The sequence below is a fragment of the Thalia democratica genome, chromosome 3 (genome assembly GCF_965202585.1).
Source record: "Thalia democratica chromosome 3, ktThaDemo2.hap1.1, whole genome shotgun sequence".
NCBI lineage: Eukaryota > Metazoa > Chordata > Thaliacea > Salpida > Salpidae > Thalia > Thalia democratica.
In genome coordinates, this window is record NC_139167.1 from 40756521 (window position 1) to 40772174 (window position 15654).

Genomic DNA, 15654 nt, shown 5'->3' on the forward strand with positions numbered 1-15654 from the left:
AGACACCTATTATAAAGGCTTCACAAACTTAACTAAAGATTATCTCCAGTACTTAAAGGAACTTAAAAAAACGGGCTTTGCAAGAATTAAATATATATAAGAAGTTAAAAATTGTTTGTTTCTTACCTTGACATTCCTTGTAATTTTATTTCTTTCACACATACTAAAACGATCATACGTTTCTCTAAGTCATTACCGTCTAAAGTTTTTGTAGTGTTTTCGTCCCAATAGCAAAAAAAATTGTAAAGTTTTGTGAGACTTCTTCACTTTCGTTTTCAAAGCTTTATAAGTATAGCTTTGCTGTAAGCCACCTAATCTTCTGTATTAACTTTAGCCAAGTTTACTTCTTAAAAATGAACTAAATCTACTAAACAGAGCTCAAGTATTTTCGAAGCTGAAACTATCTTTTCTATGAAAAAAAAACGTTTATTTATGATTAATTTTTGTTCAGTTTTTAATAGTCTTTTGAAAATAACTTCGTGTGGTTGAGTTTTACTAACTCAAAAGTTTTACCAAAAAAACATATTTTGCCACTAGTAGTACTACAAACGCGGCTAACACAATTAAGCCTTCACGCTATCTTAATCTCTTCTGCAGTCGTAGTTCAGGAAAAAGAAGACCAAAGAAGCTACTATAATTTAGAACACGTAGTTATATATGTTTGTATTGTAACCTTTAATAGCAATCATATCATATGATTCTTATGAGTATAAAGATAAGTAGGTTTAAATTAAATTGGAATGTTTTCTGCTGTTAGTCTTAACAATACAAAAAATATATATATACCAAACTTATTGTGGACAACAAAACTTAAAAAAAAACTCTTATACATAAATATTTTGCAAAATAGTTTTAAATAGTAAATGGAACTAAGAAAATCTATTGCAAAGCATTTTATTAAAGGAATAATTTTTCTTTCATTTTAAATTTTATTAAGAAGATTGTTCCTTAATACACACAAAATATTTGTTTACTGTTTACAAAAAGTAGTTGTATTAGTAGTCTTACTAAGTTAGACTCATAGTTTTCTATTCTTTAAAACAATTTAAGAAAATATTTTAATTAATAAAATTATATAAATAAAAACAATTCAAAAGTAATACGATGTGTCTAGACCAGGGTTTCCCAACTAATTTTCATAAACGACCCCATTTATTAGGTATTGCCCCTTTACTAGTTAATTACCAATTCACTTATTTTCTGCCTTACTAACTCACCTTACCGTTGCTTTATGACTTTACCCCTAAAGAGGCGTTATTGCCTGTTCTAGAACCTGATCTAGATCATGGTTTTTAAAAGAGGGCGGTATCACCTCTTAAGTTTGGGATCTATTGGTCTAGATAAGTTAAAATGTTCTATTAAAAGTTTTAATGATTTTTCATTACGTTTATCCTAGTTTTCTAGGTGGTCAAACAGGACACATGAAACCAGTCAAAACACCCCCTGGTCCAAATATAAAATGTGTTAAGAACTATTAATATTTACAAAATTATATTTTTTTACTAGAAAAAACAAAATTAACGTCATCTATATAAATACTTTTCACTTTACTTAGTTGTCTGTGCACAGTAAAGGAATTTCTATGCACACTACTCAGCACAGGTGCACAGCGTGAGAGTTACTAGTTTACACTAAAGATATTTTATTTTTATAACGGCCTGGCAATTTAATTTCTATATTTTTGATATAAAAATATCTGTACAACAACAACTCATTTATAAAAATAAATTATAATTTATGTTACGCACGGTTAACACAGTTAGATATAAAAACAATCTTTATTATTATTTTAGTTGTTTGCAGTAAAATAAAATAAGACTTTTTTTGTTATAAAATACTAAACATTTTTTTAATATTAGTAGTTTAGAATTAACTTTTCAAAGAATATTTTCTTGCTGAACTATTTCTTTGATGGTTTCAAAAAGTACCTAGCATTAAATCTTATTAGATGTTTATTACAAATTTAATGATATATTTTTTCTATGAATTTGTTTTCTAGTGTTAGACTAATCGCTGCTACGAAATTAACTATTAGATGAAACCGATTGCTCATTGTTAAAACAAATTATAATTGAAACTGGCTCAAAATAAAACCACAAAAGAGGTTTATAAGTATGTAATGAAAAGTTTTTGTTCTAAAAAAAGTTTCAGCTAAATTTTCTTTGTCACTTATTTACATAAGTGAAGCTAGTGGGTTATATAAATTTACTCTTAATTAAATACTACAATGTATAATAATTAAAGACTTATTCATAATAATAAGTTATAAATAATTTGTAACTATTTAAGAATAATTTTAAACCAAACTTTTACAAAATAAACAACTTAAAAATAAGTCTTAAATAAATTGAAAAATGTTATTGTTATTTTTGTATTTTTTAATAAAAAAAAACTTTGTCTACATTCTAAAAAAATGAAATAAATCAAAAAATTCTTAAACATAATAAAGTATTAATTTTTGCATACTCTTTGCTGTTTTTTGTTCAAGGAAACAAGTTATTCTGAATTAAAGGCTCTTTAAGATTTCATAAAAAACTACCGATATCATTGACATACAAACTTTTTAACGTTTAAAGAAGCTTATGTTCTCGTGAAAAACTTCATGCTAACCGCTAAAAATATTGAATTTAGTGGTAAGTTTTACTTCCTTTAAGGTCGAAAACAACATGTATGCGAATTCCGCAAGTTTTAACAATAGGTTATGACCTATTCTTATCGCTGTTTTCACTTAAACGTTATAATGAAAAACCATAATTTTTAAGTGACTAAAAAAAATTTCGTGTTTTTAAACGATAAACATATTGTGAGTTTACTTGGAAAGCAGGAAATAAAGGATTTAATAGTATTTGTTTTAAAACACAAATTTTAGTTAGTTGTTTATCTAAAATATGTTTTATAGAAATCTTAATAGGATTTTTTTTGTCTATAAGTTTGTAAAACAGTTATTTAGAATGATTTTATTCAGTTCTTAAGCTTTTTAGAACATTGCATGGTACTATCATTGTTAAAACAGCTTTTATCAAATGAAATTTAAAAGTTGTGGATTTATTTGTTATTCTTGAAATAGATTACAAAACTGGATGTATTAAAACACTATTTCAACTACCTTTATTTTGTATTTAAAGTATTTTATGTACAGTCTAAGTAAGTTTATTTTTTTAGCTATTATCTAAGATTAACATTTGATATTTTTAATCAATCAAAAAGTATTATATCGACTTTGTTTATAAATTAAAATAAAACTAAATAGTTTCTTAGAAATGAATTATTAAGAAGTCATAGTTCAGGATCAAGAAGGTCTTATTAGATTTTACAAATTAGTGTTATATACAATTGAGAAATATTTAAAGGTTTTTACAAAAGTTTTTAAAATTTAAGTGGCTACCTTTATACACAAAAACTCTTTAAAGTAGTTTTATCTTTTTCTTTGTTATTAAGTATGATTAATTATGTTGTTTAAGCAGATTACTATGTTTCAAAAGTATTTATTGAAACCATATATATTTCAACTTTAAAAAAGTTTTAGTACAAAAAGTAGCTACAATGACTAGATTGTTACATAAGATCGTTTTACTCGGTAAAAAGTTTCATGTATACTATCATGTCATTATAAACATGTTTAGTATACAACTGCATGTTTGCTTAATACTTTTATGGCTTTTAAGCCTATAATACTTATTTTAACGCAGTTTTGCTATACAACTACAAATGCCATAAACGCACTAACTTATCTTACTTTAATTTGTATAAAGATAAAAAGAGATCATTGTTAAATAAATGGTTTATTGAAAAAATGTAGTAGAATAAACAAAAAAAAAAGCAAAATTTGCTCTTTCTAAGGCAACCCTTTGAAAAGTTTAGTTTATAGAAATAAGTTTGCATATTTTGATAGTTAAGTTTTTGAAATTGTTTAATTTATGACTTACTTTCAAGAAAGATTATTAGTTATAGAAAACAACGTATTTTAAAATCTAGAAGGTTTTACAAACAGTAAGTCACTTGTTTTATGTTGGGTTGCCTATGTTAGAAGATTTAAAGAAAAAGAGAATTTTTATTTAGTTGGCAGTGTGGTGCAGCACTTAAATAATTAATGTGATTTTATAATTGCAAAATATCAAAACGTCCTTCAATACACACATAAATTTTATACTGCACTAGTTACCATGCTAAATATTTTTGGTCAATTTTTTCAAAAAAAAAAAAATTCTAGAAGCGCAAAGCACTGCTGTGTATGCCGCCAAAAAAGGCTATAGCAATAAAAGTTGCTTAATAATTTATGAGTAGAGATAACTTAAACATCTCTATTTCAAGCAGTTAAACAAGCAAGCATTTAAAATATAATAAAAATTAGACTCAACTGTAATTACCTTAGAAGTAGTTTTACAACGTGTTTTTAGAGAAAAGCTATTTTTTTTATTTTGTAAGTTTTTAATACAAAACAAAATCTATTATTTCATACAAGTAAAAAATATATTAAAAACGAAGCACTTGAAAAAAAAGCAGATATATAAATACATAACAAGTATAAAAAAATATAGAAATTTAAAACTTTATAAAACACAGGTTTATAAAATGTTTAATTTGTAATAATTTAGTCTAACTATCAGAAGTTAGCTTTGAAATTCTAAAGTCTGACATCAAAATAAAGATTTCAAAGGCAGTACACAGATCATAAAGCCTTAGTTTTTAGTGTTTTAAAAACCCAAAACTTTCACGTTTTAAATTTGTAACATAGACACAGTTGGTCACAAATAAATAATTAGAACGTTTTCGAAATACTTGATACGTAATTGGGGCTGAATTAGTAATGCTACAAACTAAAAACTACAACACATAAAAAACAAGTTAATAACCTAATAAGCGTTTGATACATTTTACACGCGCGCCAAGCAATTGTATAAAAAACATAAAGTCAAGTGTAACTAATGTTTAAGTATTGGAATATAATAACTAGTAATAAAAATCATAGCAGCACGGACGTTAAATCGCGCGCAAAATACAAACGAAAACTCAATCCGAAGTTTAACGAGTTGTCACAAGTAGAATGGGTTGTGTATTATTTTTCAAACTGTTTATATTTTTTGTTCAACTTTTGAGCTATAAATTAATTTTTTAGTTAACAATAAAAAAATGATAAGTATAAAAAAACTGCGCATGACTTCTAAAAGTAAACAAGTTAGCATAACCGAAGAACACTTTCATCCAATAAACCTCTTCTACTCCTTTTGCTCAACCACCCTTTGTACACGAACTCTTTTAACCAACTCTTTGTCGAAATATTCCCGTTGTGTTATGCTTAAAGTGTTCTTATGTGGATTTTACTGGTCTTGCTGGAACTAGGTTGTCTAAAACGGAAGCGAGGGACAAAGCAGACATCTGGGGAGCAGCTTGCGAGAAGTTGGAGGCTTGAGATGAGGTTTCCATCGGAGCTGAGGCTACGACCGCGGTCGCCGGTCGGACTGCGGCTTGCTGCTGTTTTGAAGCTTGGGCTGATTTGGTTTGAGCTTTCACTGGCTTGGTGCCGGTCGCGTTGGCCGTCGCCTGGTGGCGCTTGGTGTGGAGAGCAAGGTGATCCGACCTCGAGAAGCACCTGTTTTGTTTATTTCTTATTATTTATTAAGTTTTTATTAAAATAAGTTTATACTAAGTACTTGTCAAAAGATATTATTTTAAAATTTACGAACCATCAGTTCTAAGTATTTTAAATTTAAGTTGTATGTTTTAGTAATTTTTAATAAAAAATGTGCTTATATATGTTTCAAGTATTTATTTTTTAATTTTGAAACAAAAGTACGTATAAAATTATTGATTCAGCGAAAAATGTCGGAGTTTTAACGAATACTATAACTGTACTTCTCTCAAAGTTATTTTATTTTTAAAAAACTAGTGTCTGTTATTTAACACTAAATAAGTAGACTTGATCAATGACCATAATATTATTTTTAGTCAATATAAATACAAAAACATAAGTTTTATATATGAAAGAAACGAAATTTTTTATTATTCATACAAAACAGTAAAATTAAAAGTTAAGTTTGCAATAACTAAAAAATAAGTTTTCGAAAATATATCAACAACATTTTGAGCATTTGCATTTACGTGATTGTTAAGGGTAATAAAAATCAGCTAAAAATAAAATATTTTTTATGTAATTGTGTGCACATCACATAGCAGTAGTTGTATTTTAGTTTAAAGCTATTTTTGCAATAAATTTGCAAAACTTACTTAAATCTTTTATTAATTAAGTAAATTAACTTTAACAAAGAGTTATAAAATAATGAAACATTTTTTTTTATAGCTCTTTGATTATCAGTTGCGTCTTTGCGCGCTTTCGCCACTTGAGCTCTCAAAAAACCAATGAGCTCTTAAGTAATCGAAATTAAGTCGGACGAACAACAAACCTATCGCAGTGTGGGCACTTGAACGGTTTAGCCCCAGTGTGCTTTCGGTAATGACGGGTCAACTCGTCTGATCTTGCAAATCTCCATTCACAACCCTCCCAATTGCATTTGTAAGGCTTTTCTCCTGAAAATTGTTAAATGTAAAATTAGGTCTGTTACTTAAATTGTACCGGTTTGTTTATAAAAGTAAGCTAAATGTTTGTTTTGTTTAGATTGATAAGTTTGTTAGCTAACTATAGCTATTAGTTTACTAATAAACTTTCAAGAGTTTTAAGCACTAGTTACTATACTTTTAAAACTATATTTAAGTAAACAAACAAACAGACAGGTAAAAAAAGCGAAAGAGAGCTAAATGTTTGTGCAATTAGTGTATGTCTACTTTCACAAAATATTTCAAAACTGATCAAATTGCTTTTAGTTGCATTACAAACGCTTTAAAATTTTTATTTTTTTTTAATAGTATCTCTTAATTTGTTGAATTTTAACGGATATGAACGTGCGTAATAAGCAAGCGGAAGCAGCAGTGTATGCAGTGACTAACGGAAAGTACATACAGCAAGCATGTAGTTAGCCATGCATGTATATGAAGGCATGTTTTTGTTATAGAGCTACACACAGCAAGCTTGGATGTGACGTCACAATTTTTTAGCTGTTGTTGCTATCTGTACTACAACTTTGCACTAAAACGTTTCAGTGTTTTTTTTTTTTAATATTTGGCACACGAACGAAAAATTTTTGAAACTTTCACCAACCGCTCGTAGATAAGCTCACGAAGTATGACGTTAAAAGAAATCGGAAGTAATCAGTTTGTGAGTATGAAAGTTTAGTGACGCAACAGTCAAAGATAAAGCTTACAAATGACTTTAATAAATAAAATTTTTAATTTTCGGAATTAAACAAAGTTTAGCATACACTGAAATCGAGCAAATATTTAAGTGCAAAAAGTAAACTCTGCCGGGCGGTATTGAAAATTGTACAAATAAAAGTAAATAACAAACACTGAAGCTTTTTTGTATCATGTAACGATTGTGTTTGTTTGTACAATGGTCAGCTTTTAAACAAATTTTTGTCGTAAAATCACTACTATCGGTGCTTAACCTTGAACAGTCCTTAAAATTGTTTTCTTTTTCATTATCGATTTACTTTAATGTATACAGTTTCTATACTTCTATAGTTTTAAATTTACTTTTTAAGTATTAATTTTTATAAACTTTAGCTTAATAGTAATAGCTTAAATCTATTAGTTTTCTGAAAGCTAGTTTTAGATAAAATAAACTGCTATTGCATTACTTAAAAATTCTACAATGCGCCAAACGCTCACAAAATCAATAATTCACAAAATAGTGTGCCTGCTTTGGCAGTTTGTTTGGCTGAGTTAGATGCAACCGTTGCGTTCTCGCACGAGTGAAAACAAAGAAGTAAAAAAGTAGTATCGAGCAGTAAAATCAATAAAACCATTCATATTGCTACTGAAAAGTTGTTTTATAGACTTATTTTTGTACTGTGAAACTTTATTTTTTCAAAACTGCGTAAATAATTATCAATTTTTTAAAACTATTGCTTTTTTATAAGTTTTAAAAGTTACCTGTGTGGGTTCGCTGATGAGCTTTCAAATGAGAACTTTTTGTGTAAACTTTGTTGCAGTTGGGATAGTTGCATTTGTGGATTCTCTTTTTACCCGAATCCGTTGTGCTGGCAGTTGATCTTTGTCTACCTACTGCTTTCTTCGTTTGGTTGGAAGTGGTCTTAGCTACCGGAGCAGCTGTTGACTTGCAGTTGTTCAAGTTTGTGGCAGCGACTGGCTTTTTGCTGGTTCCAACCACAGTGTTCATCACATTGCCCGGTGTGCTTACCTTTATGACGTGCCTCGGCAAAACTTGAGCAGAAGTGTTTATCTGCCCTGGTGAGACTCCTTTGTTAAATGTCAGAAAGTTTGCAGAAGGAGCCGTGACTCCGACTTTCATTTCTTTTATGTTGAGATTCGACAAGTGTCTCGCTTGATTGAGCTGCTGTATGTTAGGAGTTTTTTTCGGACAGCCGAGAGCTTTCCTCGGTCGTTTGGCAATGGGCGGAAGCAGCGTGCTGTCGTCTTCGGGGCTTGTCGGCGGAGTGAAGTTAATAACTGGTCTCGCGGCTTGGTACTGAACCACCTTTATGACCTCGTTGTACCTCGGAAGCACTCTTTGGGAGTTTTCCACTCCGGTCGAGCTGTCCCATGACGAGGTGGACGCCACTCCGTTTGAAACGCTCCTCTTCATCCTCCTCTTGATGTCCTCTTCCGTCAGTCCCGGTCCGTCCTTGAACCTGGGCGGAATGCTGAACTTGTTCCACGGATTCGGGTCCTTGGAGCACCTTTCCGGTCTGAGCAGGTACTTTTCCATTTGAAACCTCGTCTGTGGAATGAAAAAAAGTTTTAAATCTACAAAATTATTAATTGGTTTGTATCTTAATGGTGTTTGCATAGATCAAAGTTAGTGTTTATTGCTTAATGCTTTATCAAAATTTGTTAAGATGTTTGATTCTAAATAAAAATAGATAGATTTAAAAGTCATAAGTATGCCTAGACTTAAAAATTAAAGATTACTCAGTGTAAGCGTAAAACTTGATGATGCCTTTTTTCAAGACTTGTAAAAGTATATCGTAAATATACTGATCAATGCTTTTCACTCAATAAAAACATTAGTTGTAGAAGGGAGTTACTTCAGTTCTCTTTGTTTTATTTTAAGTAAACTGAAAATATTGTGCTTGCTGCGTTCATTTGTGTTTAACAAATGCAAGTGGTAAAGTGCCCATGGAGAAAACTTTCAATCGTAACTTACTTAAATCTGTTCAACTGATAAATATTTTTGTAGATGTTTTATTTTCAAACACGGCATGAAAGATTTATATGTCTTAATATTATACCAAACTTATTATTGTTGCCTTAGGCAACCTTTGATACTTTAAAACGAATTTTTTCTTGTAGGAAACATTGAAAACTTTCAATTTCATATTTGTGCCGGTTTACTATCAGACGTGTGATCTGATTTATTATGGTTATGTTATGTTTTGAGCCATGAATAATTTATTAGTAAAAACTTTAATAGTTTTATAAAGAACTATAAAACTTTTTTAAATTATAATAAGTTTTAGCTAACTATAGAGAAACGCGACAAAAACAAATATTAAAAAAAAACAATCAAAAATGACGCTAAAGTTTAATCAAAAACATTTTACTACAATTTCTTTATCTCTTAATTTTTTTTATTTAAACAATAAATTTTACGTAATTTAGTTAATTAATATTAAATAAAAGAAAATGTGATAATTTATATTTTTATGAGGAAGATCTAATTGCAAACTTAAATACAAAAGAAAATTTTCTGTCATTACTGATTTTTACCTAATAACAACTGTAAAGCTATATTACAAACCTGTTGCCAATTTTCTTCAAGGCTCGGTATGGCTTCAAAATAACCAAAGTCGTGAATTATTTGAAGTTCTTGAAACAAAATTTGATTGGGTAGACAATCCATGATGTTTTGATTTGCTTCGTCAGCGGACAAAACGTCACACAGCGAAAAAACTATTCTAAAGTATATATCTAGAACAAAAAATTTTTTCCAACTTCTATTTTATATATAACACCTTAATAAAAGGATGGTCTGCTTATTAAAAGTCCAGTTTTATAACATTTTTACTTTAAACTTATTTCAAAACAAACATCCTTAGGTTTATTTTATAAGTAAAACTCATTTATAACATAATTAGTACTCAACTTTAGAGCTTACAATATTATATTATAAGTACTTAAAACTTGTCAATAATTTAAACTAGCTTAACTCTGTATATAACAATGACTATAAGTTAATTTTACAAACAAATGAAAACACATTTTATTTTATTAAAACGAAAATTATACTTAAATTTTTTAAAAGTATTTTTAATTAGTATAAACTAAATTAAAGCTTGTATAAATTTGTGAAAATAACTTTATAAAACAGACAAATACAGTAATTTGTTACTTTTTGTTTGAAAAAAACATAAAATAACAAGTTAATTAAACAAATTACTACTAATTATAATTGAGTTAAAGTCAGTTTATAAACACTTAGTATAATCTGAAAAAAAAAATACACACGTATTTTATTAGTTATAAAAAAACTGAAAACTAATTATAACTACATCTGCAAGTATTGAAAATAGTAGTAAATAAAACTTTAAGTGATATAAAGCTAAGATGTTTTAAAACGAAATTTACTAGATCACTTCTCCCAGCTTAAAATATTAACTTTCAAGTTTAGAAACTTTAGTTTAAAAAAAGAAAATTAAATTATTGTAATGAAACAAAAAGCTACACTTTTTTTAAACTAACTTTGACAGTTTCTTTCATAAAAAGATTCAAAAATGCTTTTTATTTTTTTAACTGGCCTTGTTTACATGGAACTAAGAAAAATTTTGATACAACCATACTTATTTTTGAAGTTTAAATAATATTGGTTCGCTTAATTTTTCAATCTTAAGCTTCTTATTAATCAAGCAACAAAACCTTAGAGTTTTAGTATCAAATTGAACAATGAAATGCTAATAAAGCTGCAGCATTGCAAACAATAAAAGATGCGCTGAGTTTTAAACTCATAAGCTGCACAAATTATGTTATATCGCACGTGAGTGAGAAAAAAGGCTTTGAGAGACGCTGAAAAAGGCAGCTTCTCTTTTCAAAATCGCATGATGTCATAATGGCTCTTGTCTATTGGCTACTGAAGCTTGAGGAAAAGAGCGAGCTATTTTTAGCCGAGTATAAAAGTCGGTGGTTCAATTTTTCTCTGTCTTCATTTGAAAAAGTTTTAGTACTGATAACTGCCTCTTCAACCAAAATAAACTTCCAAAATTGCTATAGTAGTTCTTAAAAATGACTTTAATGTTTCTTATTCTATTATTTGACATATCGTGTTTATTCTGTTTAAAAGTCTTGTTTATGATCATAAAAAAATAAAAAGGTACTCTAAAAAACTTGAACCTTTCCATGTATCTTTGTATATGTTTCTATTTTAAATAAAGAAACATGTAAATAGAGTAGAGTTTACAACAACAACAAACTGAAACACTAAAACATAAATTCTTTTAGAGTATAAAAAATGTATAGTTTTTAAAATATATATAAGCTGTTGTTTGGAATATTTTTACAGTTTGTGAATAATTACATAATTAGATATGTGATAATAAACGACTTATTATTACTCATACCAATTATAAACAGGTCACAGTTTATAGTGTTTAAAATAATTACGTTTCACTATGAATCTTTAAAAGTTATAGATCTACCCACGTGATTAACTTTAATTCAAAGGTTTTTGCTTGATGTCAGAATGATTTCTTTGATAAACTTTTAACCTGAATTTTCTAACGATGTAAAAAAGTTACTATGTTTCTGAAGACGATAAAACTTCAGCAATATAAGCTTTTCAAAGTATTTACTTTTTTTTTCATTGAAAATTAACAACACAATATTTTTTTCTAATAAAAGTTTTGGTTTAATTGATATTACGTTATATCTTAAAATCTATAAAAAAAATAAGTTACATTTTTTATCAAATAGACTTTGAAAAAACTGACTAAAATTCTTTTACAGCGCATGATTAACTAAAACTTAAGTATACATCAATAAAACCTTTACAAAAAACCATGTCTAAACAACATAAAGTGCACAGTTTTGTAAACAATTCTTAGAAAAAAAAAAACAAGCATCGTCTCTAATACTTTAGACAAACTAAAAAGATGCTAACTTTTCTGTTTAAGCAAGCAGCTATTTTACTCTGCAAAATTCAACCAAGCGCATCGACGCGGGAAGGCAAATAGCTTTGAATGCCAGTTTAAATTACGAAGTTCAAAACTTTTTTGAGAAAAAAAGCAAATTTGTTTTGTACTAAAAATTCACACTGCAATTTTCGTGTAAAGATAAATAGAATAATTATTTTTATAAATAGCCTTTTAATTGTCCAGTATTAGAGATTTAATTTTTTTATTTATGAAATATTGATAAACATATTAATATAGTTTCAAAAATGTTTTTTTTTAGTTTTTCAGCACTAAAATTTCGGATTAACATATTTTCAAGAAAAGTCTAAAAATTTTTAGAACCAAAATAGTTCCTATTTCTGTTGATGGTGATATTTTTCTCACAAGAAAACATTTTATAATAAAAAAAAATTAAATCAAAAGTGAATTAAAACGTCGAACATAAAAGCAGAGCAGTGGGAAAAATTAATTTCATTTCAGAGCAAATAAAAAGTCTCAAGGCACAGTGCGGCACACGGAGCATTGTTTTATTATGTGAAATTATTATAAACATCTTGTTCACGTTATTGTTTAAAATAAAGTGTGTTCAGCCATAGCTCTTCAATTACACTTTTTTTTTCAAAGCTATTTTTAAACGAATACTGACGTTTGTTGAGACTTAAATAAAAAAGGCTACCTTTTCACATAGTTCACATTCCTCAAAATACTTTTGCATACTTTGCAATATAAACTTTTCAATCAAAACAACTTAAGTATTTGTAAAGTTACACACTTAAATTTCTAAAGAAAATAAATGTTTTTAAACTGCTATTGTTTGTTTAAACTTTAGTAAAATGCACAAATTTTGAGTGGTTTTTGAAATCCTATTAATCTTTCTTATTAAAGCCTTTTTTATTTTTACTTTGTTTTTTTAAATACTTTACGAAAATTTTGATATTATTGATAGTTTAATAAAACATACAGGTTTCTTTTACAGTTTTTTTTTAAATAAGTACTTTTTATCAATTTAACTTCAAATATATTATATGCTTAAAAGCTTAAAATAACTTTTAGCTTTGTTTAAAACAAACTTCGGCGGTAAAGAAACCAGTTACCTTATTTTTTACTTATCATCATATCTTCGGTTTTATTTGATTTCATTTATGTCTTATATTTAAATTTTTAAGTTCAAGAAAACTCGAAAAACGGTCTTAATTTTTTTCTTATTCAGGTATATTAAACCTCAACGAATTTAAGTGCAGTTTTAAACATACTTTCAAAATTGTTAATTTTTAACAAGTGTATTATTAACAAATAAACTAGCTGAACAAGCACATTGAAACTATAATTTAGATTAGTTTTATCGAAAATACAGTTTCACATTTTTCAAAATTAAAACGATTGGTTTTCATAGTTTTGCTGCTATAACTCAATGTTGCACTTTCGAAATACAGGTGACAAATTACTTAAAAACGAACGAGTTTGTAAAAAAAATAGCTTGGTTATTATAACAGATCACCTGCATGCTAATTTAATTAAGTGTTTTTTCAATGCATCAAACTCTAGTTTTTCTTTAAGTTCTAGTAAACTAGAGTAATTAAAATTTCTTAATTTTTGAAATTGTTTTTAAATTTTATAGTCAGTAAAATGATAGTAAAACAGGAAAATTTTAGTCTTTTATAAGTTCTGTTGCTTAATTTAAAAGGGTTTTAGTATAGGTGTAATAAGATTATAAAATCTTAGATACTATTACCCTTTAATTTTTTTGAACCGTTTATATTATTTAATCTCATAACTAACCTTGCTTTATATAACAATACAGAGATAAATAGAAACAAAACCTACATAAATCTTTCAGCACTACTTAAGATATATAATCAGGTTGCAAAATTATAAGTCAATGTTATACTTTTAGCATAATGTAAAGTTAACTCATATTTTTTAAGGTATAAATATTTTAATCAATGCAAAACTTCACTTTTTTCTTTGTCTAAAACTTTATATAACTCTTCATATAGAAAAGTAATTAAAGTAAAGCTTAACTTTATAAAATGTATCTTACATTTGCAGAAGTATCTTAATATGTTTACATTAAACAAACTTAAAAAAAGACATACTTAGCATATTATTTTTAAGTTGTGAAAAAAAAAGTTAGGCTGAAAACTAGTTTACATTAAGTTATGATTTAATCACAAAAAGATATAAGTCTTTTTATACGAATGAAATCTTTTTTTTTTCAAATTATTAAAAGGTATATATAAACTTATTTTTATACTTTTAAAATTTGAATAATCTACTTATGCTGTTGTTTTTTTAAGAAATAAATTTTTTTAACTTTTAACATCAAGAATTTTTTTTCAAACCAAAAACTATGTTAACTAACTATATTTAAACTTGAAAATTACTTATACATATATTTTTATTAAATTTTGTATAGATAACTCTTTTTTTTTTTTTTAATTAATTTCTTTTTAATTATTCATTTTCATTGTTTTTTTAATAATAATTTTTGTTTTTTATTTGACTATCACTGTTACCCCTAACCCTTACCCTCGGTCAGTAACTCTTTTTTTTTTGTTTTTTTATTAGTTTATTTTTTAGTTTTGTTTATATATTTTCTTTTATGTTTTTTTTTTACTTTCGTGCAAAAATGACCCTACGTGCAAAATTGTAACTCGTGCAAAATTGACCCTTAGTGCAAACTTATCTTCGTGCAATTTAGTCCCCTCGTGCAGCTTTGTCTTCGTGCAATTTTGACACAATCCCAGATAACCTACTTAAAAGTCAAGAAGCAGTTTTTTGGTGATTTAAGTTTAATTTAAATGTTAAAAAACTACTTTGTTTTGTTAAATTTTGTTATTCACAATTAAGTACAGGTATCAAGAGAAAACTAAACTTGCTTAAAAATTTTATAGTTTTGTTGAATGTGTTGAACGTATTAAGATTTATGTAATTCAACAACTTGAGTTTTTATTTGCACATAAAGGTTTAAAATTTTAAGCCTAGTAAAGTACAAGAAACAATTTTATCCAGCATTAAGTTACTCTTTGCTTTTTTTTGATGTTGTTATTTAATAAACTTTTAATTTTGAAACGAGAACTTTTTATGAGTATAACTGTAAAGTTAGTAAAACAGCTGTTGTTAACTTTTTATTATCTTTAACACAAAAAGACAGATTTTGAAATGTTTAAGTTTCAAATTAAAGAAAAACTAGTTAGTTAATAGTACTATTTACATTTTTAGACATCTTACTGTAATCTATTTTTTTAGTACACACTTAAGAAAACAACCATTTGTATTTTACAGACTAAATTTTAACAACAGTTGTTTTTGATGACATCATACTTAGCTATTTGTTATTTTCTCGTCAGAATAAAGCAGACTACAAAGCTTTCTCCTCCAAATCGTTTGGTTTCTCATACACTTTTTGTTTTTTATTGCGATAGGGCAAACATCTACCAAACACAAAACAATGAATAAATCATAGGAACAACGG

At 27.2% G+C, this 15654-nt stretch overlaps 1 protein-coding gene across 1 annotated transcript; it reads right to left on the reverse strand.

Moving 5' to 3' along the window:
• Positions 1-3766: 3766 nt before the first annotated feature.
• On the reverse strand, positions 3767-9980 carry LOC145831229 (Krueppel-like factor 7). Its single transcript, XM_082938377.1, has 4 exons — positions 9815-9980; positions 7987-8794; positions 6402-6525; positions 3767-5590 (listed from the first exon to the last, which is right to left on the reverse strand). Exons 1-4 carry the CDS (start codon positions 9914-9916, stop codon positions 5308-5310), a joined length of 1317 nt encoding a protein of 438 aa, XP_082794503.1. The 5' UTR covers positions 9917-9980; the 3' UTR covers positions 3767-5307.
• Positions 9981-15654: the final 5674 nt, after the last annotated feature.

Coding starts and splice junctions, on each gene's coding strand:
- LOC145831229 (XM_082938377.1), bottom strand. CDS start 9,916: ATGGATTGTCTACCCAATCAAATTTTGTTTCAAGAACTTCAAATAATT. Junction 8,795..9,814: donor TTGAAGAAAATTGGCAACAG/GTTTGTAATATA, acceptor TTCATTCCACAG/ACGAGGTTTCAAATGGAAAA. Junction 6,526..7,986: donor TCATCAGCGAACCCACACAG/GTAACTTTTAAA, acceptor AACAATTTTCAG/GAGAAAAGCCTTACAAATGC.